The 16920-nt window shown below is 42.9% G+C and overlaps 1 protein-coding gene across 2 annotated transcripts in view; it reads left to right on the forward strand.

Annotated features, from left to right (window-relative positions):
* The window catches only part of LOC117837215 (midasin), a 32278-nt gene extending 25613 nt beyond the window's left edge, over nucleotides 1–6665 (forward strand). For both annotated transcript variants that reach the window (XM_034716802.2, XM_034716803.2), the window contains exons 49-65: nucleotides 39–198; nucleotides 399–523; nucleotides 599–696; nucleotides 842–1065; nucleotides 1225–1464; nucleotides 1551–1677; nucleotides 1758–1816; nucleotides 1901–2056; nucleotides 2327–2578; nucleotides 2655–2939; nucleotides 3027–3161; nucleotides 3248–3454; nucleotides 3536–5188; nucleotides 5292–5573; nucleotides 5680–5859; nucleotides 5942–6169; nucleotides 6253–6665. In XM_034716802.2, the coding sequence (XP_034572693.1) occupies nucleotides 39–198; nucleotides 399–523; nucleotides 599–696; nucleotides 842–1065; nucleotides 1225–1464; nucleotides 1551–1677; nucleotides 1758–1816; nucleotides 1901–2056; nucleotides 2327–2578; nucleotides 2655–2939; nucleotides 3027–3161; nucleotides 3248–3454; nucleotides 3536–5188; nucleotides 5292–5573; nucleotides 5680–5859; nucleotides 5942–6169; nucleotides 6253–6285 (4444 nt within the window). In that variant the 3' untranslated portion in view covers nucleotides 6286–6665. The remainder of the gene's footprint in view (nucleotides 1–38; nucleotides 199–398; nucleotides 524–598; nucleotides 697–841; nucleotides 1066–1224; nucleotides 1465–1550; nucleotides 1678–1757; nucleotides 1817–1900; nucleotides 2057–2326; nucleotides 2579–2654; nucleotides 2940–3026; nucleotides 3162–3247; nucleotides 3455–3535; nucleotides 5189–5291; nucleotides 5574–5679; nucleotides 5860–5941; nucleotides 6170–6252) is intronic.
* Nucleotides 6666–16920: the final 10255 nt, after the last annotated feature.

Raw genomic sequence — 16920 nt, forward strand, 5'->3', positions numbered from 1 at the left:
TTCTCGGTTGGTTCTGATAATTTCTTTCACAACTCAAGTGTTGATGGGCATATTGGATCTGGTAAAGGAGACATTGAGAAGGAGTTGAAGGATCTGGTCAAGCTTTACAGCTGGGAGCAAGCTCCATATAGTACAGCTTCGATTGAAAGTTTTAAGAGGACTAGGCAAAAGATTTTTAAGCTTCTGCAACAGTTTAATGTATGTACCGTACTGTTTACTTGATGTCTTTATTTTTAACATAAAAGCCCTATAAGGTTGGGCAAAAAAATTATTATTATCGAAGTAGTTCGTGACTTCCTTTTAGTTAGAACTATAATTGCACCCATATGCTTCAGACAGCAATCTGTCCATATTCGTTTGCAATTTTTGATGACACCTTTGATCATGTGTTTTGATAGAAAATTTTGAGAAAGCCAGTCATCGATCTACTAAATGAAGTCACAGCAAGGAAAGTTCCATGTTGGCTTGATCCTCACTTGCCTGAATCACAGTTTCCTGTTGACACTGAAAATTTCAACAAAAGGTGGTCCTGTAAAGTCGATAATATTTTTGAATTCTTAAATTACACATACTTATGTTGTTTTGGTCTTTCTGCCAGGTTTTTGTGGTACAGCAAGTGGGCAAGTGAGACTTCTTTATCACTACAAGCTTTGCAGAATACAAATGGTACTACTGTTGGAATTCCTACAGTCAAAGGTAACCCCCCCCCCCCCCCCCCCCCCCCCACCCCCCACCCCCACCCACCACCACCACACACACACACACACAACACAGAGAGAAAAGAAAAACTCTTTCCATCTTTCGCGTGATTGTGATTTGGTCCTTATTATTTTCTTGACAGAATACTCAGATACTGTACAGAATGTGAACCACCGTCTAGATGAAATTGAGCTCAATGACAGATTGAAATTCTTTTGGGACGCACTTGAGAGAATCTGTGGGTCTGCTAATTTTGCTAATACACTGAAGCATGGGAAAAAGAACCAGAAGAAAACAGCTCTATCCAATCTGTTCAAAACTCTTGAGGAATGTGGACTATCAAAGCACAGGTCAATGGGTCATGAGGTACTATAATGCCATAAAACAAAATCCCCTTTCCCCCTGCTTTTTATAGCTCTACAATACAATTCTATAACTGAAAGCATGCTTTTCTTGACATTCTTACATTCCTACGCCGAAAAGAAGAGCTTTTACAAAATACAATATTTTTTGTTTTATTTCCAGTGGAGAGATGAGCTTTCTGCACCAAGTTCATTGTTCTTGGAGGAGTCGTATGATGCAGCACATTTACTCCAGCAAGTAAGCTCGCAGAAAAAGCTGGAAGATGTTAGCATTGTCCATTCCATGCTATTAACCACAGATAACTGGAAGTATGCAAACTGTCAATACTTTAAATGTTTGGCAATGATGCAACAACTTCGACAAGTTTCCTTGAAGTTTAACAAAGATCTGGGTCTAGAGGAGGTCAGTTCTTCTTTGTTGTTTTCAGTATCTGGATACCATTGATGAAGATATATCAATTTTGCGTTTATGCTTTGAGCAATCTACAGGTTAACAGGGCCACATCCTTTATGAATCATCTGTTGACTATCTTGTCTGAACAAAGACATTTTGCTTATAATCTCTTTGATCAGTTGAAGCAGTTTCAGCATTCTATTTTCTTGTTAGGTTCTGGAGGTATTTCTCAACTTATGCCTTTTCAATTTAGGGCTCCAAAATCAATTAGCAAAACTTATTTTCATATTATTTCTTTATAGGAGAGAGATCTCTATCATCATGCCAAAATGTGCTATTGAGTTCCATGTGGCAGCAAAAGGTAGGGTTTCTGCTTAAGTTTTACAATTTTGACGGATCTTTTGCATGTTTCATGCACTGACACATTTTGTTATCTTTAATGCAGAAATTGTTTGACAGTGTGCTGAACATGACAACAGACACCAATCTGTTGCTCACAAGCTTTAAGGATTGCCATCATAGCTCTTGTGGCAACTCCAAAGAAGCTGCTGCAATGTCAACTCTTCTTGAAAAGTTTCTTTCGAGATTTTCTGAATCTAAGGTAATATTACTTGTAAGTTGTCCCGTAGAAGGGGGAGCTGGCCTGTTTGACCTATATCTCTTGGGCTTATATCAAATCGATATCAATCAGGGTATTACTTTTGGGTCTCATTCAATGATCTATACCCTGTTTCTAATAGAAGCTCCAAATAAGTTGAAGTCAGTGTGAGCTTAAGTCACATGCAAGCATACTTGTTTAAGCAGATACAACTGAGCAAAACATTTTACATTCATCAGTGATATGTCTATTGAATCTATTTTTCCCTTGCAGGATTTATTGGATAAATACTTGCTTGGATCTAATAATATATTTACCGGTGCACATAAGAATGTGCCTCTTGCTACAAGAGAGATGGAGGAACTTTTGCCTCTTGCTACAAGAGAGATGGAGGAACATTTTTATGAGAATTGCCAGCTTGTCGATTCGTTAAGAGAAGATATGCAGGTTATGCGCCAACAGGAAATTTCAATGAGATCCGTTAAGGAAGTTCTTATCTCTCGTTTGGAAGAATTGCTGGATAAGGTTTGTGCTGGTACATACGTGAACGCATTTACTTTGCTACGAATATTTTCTGCTTAAACAAGCATTTTTGTTGTAGGGCAAGATGGCAATAGAGAACCCCCGAGAAGTTGAAGACGATCATAAAATATGCTCTGACATCCTACCAGAACTTGAAGGTTCATATGAAGGAATTTTAAAGGAAACTTTCATGCTAGCTGTTGGTGTTTTAGGAAAGCTCACTGATTTTGAAATATGCAATAATGGAGCTGAAGATTCACCAGTGGGGACTATTACATCTTGGAAAGATGTTTTGCAGTCATATACCGTGAATCTTAAATTGAACCACATCTGTGATGCTAGTGAAAAGCTTTGTATTACAGTGGTTTGTTCCTTCACCCTTTACACCTGATGTTGTCTTATCTGTATAACTTTGCGCGATACCATCTGACGTCTTATTGTTTGCCAACAGAAGCGACTGGTTGACTGTAAACCTGAGATTCGTTCTAATATAGAGGTCCACCTAATGCATCTTCATGCTTGGCTGGGTGTAATCCTGTCATCAGCAGAAGGGATACTTGCTGAACTTTTAGAAGCACACAGAACAGTAAGTGTTTCATGTTTAGAGGAGCTTTAGACTGGGAAAATAATGTTTGATTTTGTTTCTCTAATTGCCTTCCCATTTTGTTTCAGACTGCTGAAATTACGCATGCACTTGGGGACCTTTTTATTTATTTATTTGTGGAGGGATTTGGTTCCACAGAAGATACAACAGAAGCTGCTGATGATGAACAGCAGCAAGATGCAGTAGAAACTGGAACTGGCTTGGGTGATGGGGATGGTGGAAAGAGTGTAAGCTCTAAAATAGAGGATCCATCGGAAATTGAGGACAAAGCAACGGTTAGTGTTTCTAAGTATATACTTCTAACTGTAACAGTTTCAGTATGCTTCATTGCCGCTAACATTCCTGATGTTGAGCAGGATGCTACGCATAAGCCAGATCAAGCTCCTAAGAATGATAATGAAGCAGTTGAAATGAAAGAGGACTTCGATGCAGATCTATCTGATGTTTCTGAGGATCCCGAAGGCAAGGAGTCAGGTACTGAAGATGAAGATGAAGACATGAACTTGGATAGTCAGATGGGTGATACTGGTGATTCAAGCGAAGTGGTTGGAAAGAAATCATGGGACAAGGATGAAGATGATGATCCGAAGACATCAACTGAGAAATACGATTCTAGTTCATCAGTGAGGGCAGAGAAGAATGATAGGGAGCTGAGAGCTAAGGATGATGGTTCTGTTGAGGAGGAAGATCATATGGAAATGGATAATGATGATGAGCAAGGCAAGAATGATGATTTGGAAGATGAACCCATTACCTGTGAGGAAACTGATCTGAATACTGAGGAAGTCATGGACAAAACAGATGCATATGATGACCGAACAGGACCTGAACTCCCGGAACCAGATAATGATTCCCATGATATTGACATGGAGACGCAAGAACTTGACGAGGAAGATGCTGACAATGAAGACATTGGTTCAGAAGAAGTGGAGCAAGCAGATCAGAGGTCAGATGCTTCAGATGATATGGAGTTAGGGGATATGGCACAGCACGGTGATAGTGCGGTAGATCATGATGGGGACCATGTTGAAGATGCAAACACAGAAAATATAGATAAGCAACAATTGGATAAGATTGATTCTCTTAAGCATCCTTCACAAGGCCAGCCTGAGAATATGCAAGTAGACAATAACAGAGAATCTGAAGCAAACTTGGCCAACAGCAGCGATATGAATGGTGCAGTTGCTCCTTCAGTTAATTTTTCAGGAAATGAATTGCCCAATATGGAAATATCTATGCCAAATTCTGGTGATGATTCAAGATTGTCTAACACCAAACCAGAGATGCAAAATGATGCTCCACAATCGCACATCAAGCAGGCAAATCCTTTCAGGAGTATTGGCGATGCAATGGAAGAGTGGAAAGAACGAGCTAGAGTCTCAGCTGATACCCAGGATAATCCACCAGAAAATGGACATCATAGTGATGATGAGAATGCTACTCAATTTCGTTATGTCCCTGAGGGTGAGCAGAGCACCTCTCAGGCATTGGGTGCCGCAACAGCTGATCAGATCAGTGATGACACTCAAATCAAACAATCTTTCATCGAAGATGAAAGCCGTGTCAAGCAATTAGAACAAAGTGAGGAGAGAACACCTGATAACCCTGAGGTGCCTCATATTCAAGCGTCGCAGGCACTTACCAGCAAGTCTGAAAATGCAAATGTATTAGAGGGCCCAGAGATTCAAACAGATACATCCGTTCAAGATTTAGTTGAAGTCGGAAAAGATAACTCTTTCCAAAATCTTGTTTCCTTCAAGCGACCCCCAGCAGATGACAAAATAGCTCTGGATGACCTAGCTGTTGACACGGAATTGTCTACTCAGATGGATCTGGACATACCTGATGCAGAAACGAAAAGGGCTATTGTGGACTGGAAAAATCTCGAACTGGCAACTATGAAACTGTCCCAGGAACTAGCTGAGCAATTGCGTCTAGTCATGGAACCAACTCTTGCAAGTAAGCTTCAAGGGGATTATAGAACTGGAAAGAGAATAAACATGAAGAAGGTACTTTTATTTCCAATGACATAATGAAACGTTTTCCTTTCCCCTCTAAAGGGATGTTCACTTGTATATTTATATGATTAGACATGACTATTACTTTTTTCAGGTTATTCCATATATTGCAAGTCATTTCCGCAGGGACAAGATATGGCTGCGGCGAACTAAACCGAATAAAAGGAATTACCAAGTGGTTATTGCCATTGATGATTCACGAAGTATGTCTGAGGGCAAATGTGGAAAAGTTGCTATTGAGGCATTAGTCACAGTGTGCCGTGCTATGTCACAGCTTGAGGTTGGACAGTTTGCAGTTGCAAGTTTTGGAAAGAAGGGGAATGTTAGAGTTCTACATGATTTTCATCAGATCTTCAATAGTGAAGCTGGAGTCAAAGTAAGTTGACGAACCTATCATTATGTTTCATTTGTCTCGTTATATCCCTACATTTTTTCTTTTGGAACTTACATAACTGATCCTCTCTTTCTTGCTCCGGTTACAGATGATCTCTAGTTTGTCCTTTGAGCAAGATAACAAAATTGAGGACCAACCAGTTTCTGATCTCCTGACGCATCTAAACACAATGCTCGATACTGCCGTGGCAAGGGCACGCACACCATCAGGGCAAAATCCACTGCAGCAACTGATACTAATCATATCCGATGGCAAGTTCCATGAAAAGGTAATTATTTTTCTCGTCCATTTTTTTCCTGTAGCTCCAATACCTGCCTACCCCCTCGGTTCTGAAGTCAGTTCTTTGGCAGGAAAACTTGAGGCGCCATGTCAGAGATGTTCTAAACCGAAAGAGGATGGTTGCGTATGTCCTCCTGGATAGCCCTGAGGATTCTATTATGAATCTACAGGAAGCATGCTTTAAAGCAGGGGAGAATCTACAACTGAAAAAATACATGGATTCCTTTCCGTTCCCTTACTATGTTATGCTACAGAACATCGAAGCGCTTCCTCGCACATTGGCTGACCTGCTTAGACAGGTATGAAGTATCATTTTTAACTCTTTTGATCCATTATTAGCAAATATATGCCCTGCTCATATATCTTGTTATATGCTGTGCAGTGGTTTGAGCTCATGCAGAGTGCTAACGAGTGATCCATTTGGGACGTCAGCTGGCCAAATTTTGTAGCGGGGGTGCCCTCTGTGGCTTGACGTCATTATTAGCAAATATATACCCTGCTCATATATCTTGTTATATGCTGTGCAGTGGTTTGAGCTCATGCAGAGTGCTAACAAGTGATCCATTTGGGACGTCAGCTGGCCAAATTTTGTAGCGGGGGTGCCCTCTGTGGCTTGGGACGTCAGCTGACCAAATTTTGTAGCGGGAGTGCCTTCTACCTTTGACTGTACAGCAAATTGAGGGTGTTAAGATTCGGCCCAGTAATTCTTTGATTTCAGGCCAGATTGTGTAAAAAATATACCACAGTTCCCTGTAAATCGTCTGAGAAATGTCAATAGAATTTTCTTGCTTGCTATGTTTTTTTCCTCATGGGTACATGTTGCCTACTCTCTCCGTTTCAGCAGGTTGTTTTGGTATTTTTAGATTTATAGTTTTTACTATATAATATATCTAGTCATAGCAGAAGCTATTTCAATTGTAGGCTGTTTTTTTATTCATGACATAGTGTACAGCAAAAGCTATAAACATTTCAAAAATAACCTTTAATTTGGGACAGGTAGTACTGGCAACATGATTTTGGGTGCTGGATCATGATAAACTGAAGCATAACTTGATGTTCATCCTCCCTGGCGCCCTTTTCATATTACCGGTAGTAGTAGAATACACAGCGCAGAAGTCTAAGAACTATTACTTAATCGGAATTCCTAATCATTACTCGATTGTTTTTCTATATGTCATCAATTGTTTTCGTACCACGGCGCGAGGGTCGCCCGGACAAGCGAGGACCCGGTGTCTCCGTACCGTCCAGCGCGACGCATTGCCTTCTCCCATTCCTAGTGAACTTTTTTTTGCTCTCCTGGCGACTACGGGGCGACACCTGCACCCTCCTTCCTCCTTCCCTCTCCCGCTCCACCCCCGGCTCGGATCGAACTGATTCATTTGAAATTTATGTTAAATGTTCAGTGTCTAGATCTTTTGATTTTCATCTGAAGAGCAATTGATTTCAGGCTGCAGAACAATTGATTTCAGTTCCTTGAACCGGTGATTTCACGTCATTTAATCTTTCAACTCTAGAAAATTCGCTATGGTTTTCTTTTTCTTATGTTTTGCACTGTCTGTTCTTGTCAGTCATTTTTCGATTGTTCCTGTAGGTCGTTTCCACTCAAACTTTTGTTTGTTTGTTATCCAAATTTGAGCTCTTTTACGGTACATAGACTTAGTTAGTAGTATATGCAGTATATAGTGTTCATAATTATAGACAATTTAGTAATTATTACATGTGACGGAATAGCCTTTTAAACTATATGCTAGTATCAAAAATAAATTTTTAGTGATGTCGTTTGTGTTCTTTTACCATGATACCCTTATGCTACCTATACTATTCATATACTATTCATGTATACTATCCATACCACATGTCAAGGTTTCAGAGTATACAATTAATCTTAATCTTAAGTATACAATTAATCTTGACCGGATGTTTGTATATTAGTTCTTTTCGAACACTAATATAGTCTAGTATTGTGTACCGTAAAACATGTCTCAAATTTTAGCATGTTTCGATGGTTTTTTATATTGTTTCCAGTCGTTTTTTGTTTGTTTGGTATCATTCAAACTTTTTTTGTTGTTTTAGTTTCCTCTTTCACCCAGTTTTTCTATGCCGGTGGTTGAGCTCAGAATCGAGTGGATTTGAGTATAGCACCAGTCGATTTTCCTACTTAATACCTACCGGTATGGTATGATTGTATTGGTACAAAGTCCGACTGAAAATGAAAACAAAAGTTACTGAGATGGTCCAAACAGACCAGCTCTCCTAACTAATTGAAAGGCAACTATCCTTTAGCTCGTTGAATTCAACTAGAACCAGCTAAACGGTTTAAAAGACTAAAACCAGCTACCTCCCCTCTCCCCTCTCCCGTCACGACGCCTCGTTGAATTCAACTAAAACCAGCTAAACGGGTTAAAAGACTAAAACCAGCTACCTCCCCTCTCCCGTCACGATGCGCCGCCACCTCCCTTCCTCTCCCGCTACGCGATCGAGCTCTTGCGGCGCGGCGCGAGGGAGTCATGATCGAGCTTCTTGCAGCAGCACGCGTTTTTCCATTTACAGCAACGGCCGGTGGTCACGTTTCATAGCTGGAAGGGGATCATGGTTAAACCTGCCACATCTTTTTTTTAACGAATTATTATTTTTTGAAACGAAGGTTAAACCTGCTGCATCTGATCTAATTGGATTTCATTTCCTCTGTGGATTGAGAATGGCAGCTAATATGGCAGAAACGGGGTGCGGTTATACATCAGTAGAGGTAACAAATCCGCATTTGTCGCTCGAAGGAATCGGATGCATCGCAGCAGCACGTGATCATGGACTGCTTTTCGCTCCAGCTTGGACGCATGCAATATGGGATGAAATTGATGATATCACTCACATGCAAAGAAAGTTTCAATAAAAAAATCTATAGATCTTATACCGTGCATCTAATTAAATTAACTTCCAATTTCACCAATAGATTTCTTACAACATGACCTTCTAAATATGATCAAACATAGATGATTTTTTTTTAAAATAATTTTATAATACTTAATATTAATTTTGATTGCAGCGAGCAAATAATTGAATACCTCGAATAAATGATTTTCTAATGCAAATAAAAAAATAACATGATGAACAAATGATTATAAACAACGAATAAAATATTGACCTGAGTAGCCTGCTACACGTAGCAGGCTAGGGTTCGACTCCCCGTGACTTCGGTCATAAATATTGAACATCAAGAAGACTGTATGATGCAAACAAAAAGTGACATACAAATAATAGTATACACAAACAAAAGATAGAAAATTTTATAGTGTAGCACAAAACAGCAGAATATGTACATCAAACAAATTATATGAACTTATAGAATAAAATATCTATAAATACCTCAAACAAATTGTAGGAACTCACAAAACAAGTATTTATACACATAGAACAAATATATCAAATGACGCGAACAAATAAGTCTAATAAATAATTCTATGTGTATAATAAACAGAACATAAATAATTGTACACCAAGAACATATTATATTCTGCCAAGAATTACTTCAATCACCAGGAACACACAAAATATATTTAAGAAAAAGGAAAAATATAGTCTTGATGAATAGTTCAATCATCATGGATGATAGAAGTATCTGCAAGGAAAAAATAAATAACAAAAACATATAAAGGAAGAAAACAAAAATTATTACAAAGTTGAGATAAGATAACTACTTGAGGAACAATGAAGAGAAAATAAAACAATAAAGGGAAGAAATAAGAAGACAAAACAGAAAAAGAAAAAAAAGAAAAGAGCCATAAATAAATAAATGAAGAATTTGGGGGAAGCAATAGAAACTCCGAAAAGGCGACAGGAGGGTGACTCGGCGGCGACTGGGAGTTGGCATCTAGGTCTTAGGATTTCTCTGGCGAGCTCGTCGTCAGGGAAGGAAGCTGGTCTACTGCGGCTACCGAGAGGCGGTGGGCAGTCTTGACGGGAGTTCTCCGTCGATTAACAACAACTCATCTAGGGTCTGGCTGTGTTTGAGTCCGGTTCAGTTACGAATCGCGGATACGTTCCTCTCGAGCTTGGTTTGGCCGGCGTTGGGATCTGATCATCGTACGGCGACAGGAGTCTCCGTATCGGCCACGTCTCAATAGTTACAGGAGGTATATCTTTGTTTGCCGTTTCAAATCTTAGGGTTGCTTTGTTCCTAGTTCCTCGTCTACCCTGGTGGTGCCATCTCTTCTGCTCTTGATCTAAGGTCTGCGGTGGGGGGTGATACGGGATCTCCGGTGAGGAGATTGCCCATCGAAAACCAACGTACGATGATCTTTGTGGAGGAAATGCCCCAGTTGGTATGATGAGCTGCGAGGGGAACATTGGCAACTCGAAGCTTTTGTAGCAGGAAGGAAGAACTGGTGCCATGGGTGATCGCGAGGTTGGATCGCCAGCTGCAGGCGACCTGGATGATATGGAAGGGAACCTTCGCCATCAAGCGAATCTGGATAGAAGGTTGATTGTCCATGGCAAGCAGCCGTTGGACGCAGTAGAAGATGAAGATGAATTTATTTTCAAGAAAGAGGAGTTGCAAGCTGGTGGGCAGAACAAGTGGCTGGCGATTGCTAGATTCTATACTGGGCGTCATTTTAAACGACGCAGTGTTTTCTCATAGATGTGCGACATTTGGGACCTCGAGGGAGAGGTGGTCTTGAGGGACCTTAGAGATAATAGATACCTGCTGGAGTTCAAGTCGGAACTTGGGCTGAAGTATGTTCTCCGAGGAGGGCCATGGAAGTATAGGGGAGATGCTCTTATCATTGTGTGCTATGATGGATTCACTAGACCGTCTGACGTGGTCATCGAATCCATCCCATTGTGGGTTCGCCTCTACGATATCCTGATTGGGATGATGACTGATAGTTTTGTGAGGGCACTTGGAAGCAAGATTGGAGGGGTCATGGAGATTGGTGAAGCAGTAAGGGATTTCAAGAGAGTCAAGGTGAATTTTCCTTTAGCAAACGCCCTGCAGCCTAGTGTCCATATCAAGGTGAAGGGGCATGGTGTTATGGTGTTCATGGTGAAATATGAAGGAGTATCACATTTCTATTTTACGTGTGGTCGCATTGGCCATGCTGATCGCAAGTGCTCGGATGAAGTGCATGGTGATGGGGGCATCCGATATGGTACGGAGCTGCGGGCTTCGCCGCACAAGAAGGAGGTGGGTAGAACCATATCTTTTCGTGCGTTGCCCCAAGCTGCCAAAAGGGGTCTGAATTTTAGTGGAGGTCAGCAAGATAGGGTGCTTGCTTCCCTTAAGCCGCGGATGAGTGGAGGGGCCCATAGCTATTCAGCGTTCAGTGGCGGCGTTCACCAAAACTCTAGCAAGAGCGCACGTGTGAAAGAAGGAGTGTCTATGGAAAAGATGGATGAATCACCAATTGGAGAGGCGGCGGTCGATCTCGAGGTGGAAAGTTTGCTGGCACAGGATGTCCAAAAAATGGCAGTGGATGAGGAGCTCCTCGACCCCAATGTATCTACTTTTGCTCCTGTCCGAAACTAGCCAGCGGCCCCATTGGTGGATGTGCAAGGTAGAGTCGCGGGGTTAAATTCCTTTGTCGACTCTATTGAGGGATCTTTGTCTGCACAAACGGGCGTTGCCGGTACGTCGCCTTCTATGTCGCTAAGCATTCATGACAGGTTGTAGATGGCTAAAGCAAAAAACGGCAATCTGGATGAGAGAAAGTCCCACCCGAAAAGCCTAGGTGCTGCGAAGGACATCGACAAATAAAAGAAGAATAAAAAGATCTTGAAGCCGGGAGCAATTATAAAATCTATGCAAGGGCTGCAGGACAACGGTCTTTTAAATGAAGGTGTTACGGTGACGATGAAAGTTGTCAACAAAGGTGCGGGTGCTGGTCTGATGGTGGAGGAGGACGTCTATGCACGAGGAGAGTGCAAGTCCCTAGCAGGTGCTCACGGTGAGCCCCGCCAGGCAAAATGAATGCTTTGGTATGGAACTGTCGGGGGACCAGGCTCTCTCGCACAGTTTAGGAATTGACGGCTCTGGTGAGAGCTAAAAGCCCGTCTTTTGTTTTTCTTTGTGAAACTCATAATTTAGAAAATAGAGTAGGACATTTGCGTTGGAGATTAGGCTTAAAGAATTGCATTGGTATGGATAGTGTCTGTAGGAGCGGAGGTTTAGTTCTTTTTTGGCATGAGTCTGTTGAAGTTAATTTAATAGAAAAGAATTGTCATTATATTGATGTCTCTACACGCGCGAGCGTGCATGATCTGTGGTTTAGAATCATGTTTGTTTATGGTGAGCTGAGAATAGAAAATCACCATATTATGTGGGATGCTCTGCGCCGACTTCGGGGGGTATCTAATCTCCCATGGTTAGTAGTTGGTGATTTCAATGAAACCATGTGGGGCTTTGAGCACTTCTCTGCCTGCGCGAGATTGGAAAGTCAGATGGCGGCATTTAGGGAAGTCTTGATTTGGGGTTTGTGGGCCTCCCTTACATCTATGATAATGGACGCTCAGGAGATGCAAATGTTAAGGTACGCCTCGATCGTGCTGTTGCGGATTCTAGCTGGCGTGATTTGTTTGGTGATGCTACATTGCATCACCTTGTGTCCTCTCGGTCCTAGCATTGCCCGCTATTTCTTGAAATTAGAAAGTCGAACTAGGAATGGCATAAATCTCAAATCTTTCACTATGAAATTATGTGGGAACACCTGGAGTCACTAGCGCAAGAAGTGAAGGAAGCTTGGTGTACAACACCAAGTAGAGAAGGGCTGGGAGGTGTTGCTGCAGCTTTGCGTGAGGTAAAATCAGCACTGCGTACCTGGAGCAAAAAGAACTTTGCGTCAGTCATGGCAGAGCTGGATGTGTTAAGAGTCAAGTTGGAGGAGCTCAAGGCGGATCCAGGGATAGAACGTTGTGAAATTCGAAAAGTAACAGATAGAGTGGACGAGCTGCTTTATAGGAAAGAAATGATGTGGCTCCAGCGCTCGCATATCGCATGGCTCAAGGAAGGTGATAGAAATACTAGTTATTTTCATAGGCAGGCTGTGTGGCGAGCTCGGAAGAACAAAATTAAGAGACTCAGGCAGAGTAATGGTGAGTGGAGTGAGAATATGCAGGAGTTGAAGGAGATGGCATCCTCATTCTTCCAGGAATTATATACGGCCGATCAGGGAGTCATTCCTAATGAGTTGCTGCAGCTAGTCGAGCCAAAGATCAATGATGAGATGAACAACCACCTATGTAAGGAGTTCACTACTCAAGAAATTTCAGACGTGCTATTCCAGATGGGTCCGCTTAAAGCACCAAGCCCAGATGGTTTTCCAGCGCGATTCTTTCAGACACACTGGGACATCCTGAAGGAGGATGTGATTAATGCTGTTAAGAGTTTCTTCTCTGATGGCATCATGCCATCGGGTATCAATGAGATGGCTATTGTACTAATTCCAAAGAGCAGCAACCCAGAGGAATTAAAAGATTTTCAGCCCATAAGTCTGTGCAACGTGATCTACAAAGTGATCTCTAAATGCATGGTGAATAGATTAACGCCCCTGTTAGGTGAGATTGTGTCACAGGAACAGAACGCCTTTGTTCCAGGGAGGTTGATAATTGATAATGCCTTGCTAGCTTTTGAATGCATACATGCCATCAGACAGAGCACAGGTGATAGATGGGAATTTTGCGCGTATAAGTTGGATCTATCGAAGGCGTATGATCGTGTGGATTGGGGTTATCTAAAAAGGTTGTTGATGAAGTTGGGCTTTCAAAGTCAATGGGTGCATTGGGTTATGACGTGTGTAACCATAGTGCGCTATTCTGTCCACTTCAATGGGGTACCCCTGTACCTTTCGCCCCGTCGCGCGGTTTACAGCAAGGTGATCCGCTTTCGCCTTATCTTTTCCTTCTTGTTGCTGATGGTTTGTCATCCTTGTTGAAACAGTATGAAAGACTGAATCGGCTCAAGGGCCTAAAGGTATGTAGGAGAGCACCTAGCATTTCACACTTATTATTTGCTGATGATAGTTTGCTCTTCTTTCATGCTACCGAAGAACAGGCTCATAATGTGCGATCAGCCATATCAACTTTTGAGAAGTGCACGGGACAGCTCCTGAGCCCAAGTAAATGTTCCTTATTGGTGCGTGAGGGAGGAGATGAGGCGAGGGCTCAGGCAGTCAGGTCTATTTTAGGGATTGAACGCCTGAATTTTGAAGAGAAATATTTGGGTCTGCCCACACCAAATGGAAGGTTAAAGTGAGGGACATTCCAACCGCTTGTAGCGAGATTTATGAAGCGTATGGTCACAGGCAAGGAGAAAGCCCTATCAGCTGCGGGTAAGGAGGTCCTAATCAAGTCAGTTGCCCAAGCGCTGCCAAATTATATTATGAGTATTTTCAAGATCACGGGAGGTTTGTGTGAAGATCTAATGAAAAGTATCCGTGCCTTTTGGTGGGGTTCGGATAAGGGGAAACGCAAGGTACAGTGGGTACCTTGGAAAACAATGATCCTACCAAAGGGTCATGGAGGTATGGGTTTCAAAGATCTCCACTTGTTCAACCAAGCACTATTGGCACGATAGGCTTGGAGATTAAGTGCCTTCCCTGATAGCCTTTGCACGCGGGTTCTACGTGCTAAATACTTTCCTAGAGGAAACCTTCTGGACATGGCGAGAGCAGGTGAAGCATCTCAAACATGGAGAGCAATAGAGCATGGGTTGGTACTTTAGAAAGAAGGAATTGTTTGGCGAGTCGGAGATAGCCATACCATTCGCATATGGCGTGATAACTGGTTACCAAGGCTGTATGGTTTGCGCCCTATTGGAAGCACTAGAACCTGCCGTATCCGGAGGGTTACACATCTCATTGATCAAACTTCAAATTGTTGGGATGAAGCGCTTGTTAGGAGGTATTTTTACCCCCGCGACATAGCTGAAATCCTAAAAATTAAGCTCCCAAGATTGTCGTGTCCAGATTGGATAGCATGGAGCTTTGAGAAGTTAGGTTTATTCACGGTGCGAAGTGCATATAAGGTAGCGCTGAGAATGAATTATGGTTTGGGGGAGTAAGGTTCCAGTACCAGTACAAACGGGGACAGAGAAATCTGGAAGAAAATATGGGGAGCGAATGTGCCGTCCAAGGTTAGGATTTTTGCATGGAAGGTTGTCCGAAATGGACTACCCACAAGGGAAAACAAATGCTATAGGCATCTAGACCAGGTGAGCAGCTGCGAGCTGTGTGGCTGGCAGATGGAAGATTGTTTCCATGCTATCATCTCCTGCCCACATGCACGAGCGCTTCGGCAAGAGTTGCGAAAGCATGTCGCACTGCCAAGGGAAGAGGACATCACATACATAGGATTGGAATGGCTCCTTGTTACTAGCACGGTATGATATTGACACTGCTTCCAATTTCCTTATGCTAATATGGTGTTTGTTGGAGTGCTAGGAATGCAATGCTGCAAGCGGGCGAGAAAATATCCATTGCAGGATCGGTGGTCTTTCTTACTAAATACCTCGAAGCACTGTTGCAAATCTGACAACAGCAATGTAATGATGGTCAAGGAAAGCAGAAGGTATGTAATGAGAGGAGAGTTGTGTGGCTGCGCCGGGAGAAATCTCCAAAGAAGTTGTCTCCAGCATCAGGCGAAACACTCAAAATCAATGTGGATGGGGCTTTCATCATCGAGACAGGTGCAACAGCTGTAGGGGTTGTTATACGTGATTGCACAGGCAAACCTCTACTGATGGCTTGGAGATGGTTACGGCACTGCAGAGATGCTGAAGAAGCAGAAGCGCTAGCATGCTTAGAGGGAATCAGGATGGCTGTGCGGTGGGCGGACCGGGATATGGTGTTGGAAGCAGACTGCTCCACTATAATTGATAAGCTCAAGAAGGAAGGTATGGACAGGTCCCAGGTGGCTCCTGTAATCATGGATGTCCTGCATGAAGGTCAGCAGCTACGTAGCTTAATTTCAATTTTCATGAAGATAGGGAGAGAGCAGAATAAGGTGGCTCATGAGCTAGCTCATCTGGCTAGATCAAGACAGTGTTGTGTTTCTTTTCTTTCATTTCCTGAGTGTGTTCATGCACTCATTTGTAATGATAATCCCTAATCAATAAAGCTCTCTCCTTTTGCAAAAAAGAAATAAATAAATGAATAGTTCCACCAAACAAGATAGGGAAACAAACAATAAAAAAGGAAAAAAAGAAAACTGAAAAGAAAAGAGAGAAAAAGGAAAAAAGAAAATTAGTTAGTTAAATAGGTTTGTAATTCCCATCTTGTCACAAACCATTGAATGGTGTAGTAGTATTTCAATTCGCTCCCAAGTAGTAGGTTGCGAGTTCAAACCATATCTCTTGCGCTATTTTTGCTGCATTTAGCCGTGTATTGGGCCGGTCGAGCCGAATCAATTGGGCCGCGGGAAAAAGGCCGAGCCGAATCAATTGTCTCAATGGGTCGAAATCACGGACGCACTGGAGTCTTCAGGCGACATAGACATGCTATTTTTGCTGCATTTAGCCGTGTATTGGGCCGGTTGAGCCGAATCAATTGGGCCGCGGGAAAAAGGCCGAGCCAAATCAATCGTCTCAATGGGCCAAAATCACGGACACATCGGAGTCTTCAGGCGACATAGACGTTCGCTAGAAATGGGGGCTCCTATCTGGCTTGCGGAAGACATAGGGCACCTGGCTTAGGCCCGCTAACGGCCATGAAACTGCTTCTTCTTCCCCCAAAGCTTCTTCCTCAGGACCCCGCCGCCTCGTTCTCCATTGCCCCCGCCGGCGGCTGCCGCGCTGCTGCGCTGTCCGCCCACCAATCGATGCGGCTCCTTCCATCCTGCCCACCGCTCAACCTTGCCCCACCACCGATACCTTCCACCGGATATCCAGCCCCCGCCTGCCCGGTGGTGCTCCCGCGCTGCCTCACATTCACCGCTGGTTGAACCGCCACCGCCCGACCTCCTCCTCTAAGGCCGGTGGCCATTGGAGCCCCCGGAACCTCAAAATCTTAATCCTAACCTCTGCCGGCCTCGACCACCACCAGAGGCCAACGGCAACCTCGCC

Source organism: Setaria viridis, chromosome 9 (genome assembly GCF_005286985.2).
Source record: "Setaria viridis chromosome 9, Setaria_viridis_v4.0, whole genome shotgun sequence".
In the NCBI taxonomy this organism is placed as follows: domain Eukaryota; kingdom Viridiplantae; phylum Streptophyta; class Magnoliopsida; order Poales; family Poaceae; genus Setaria; species Setaria viridis.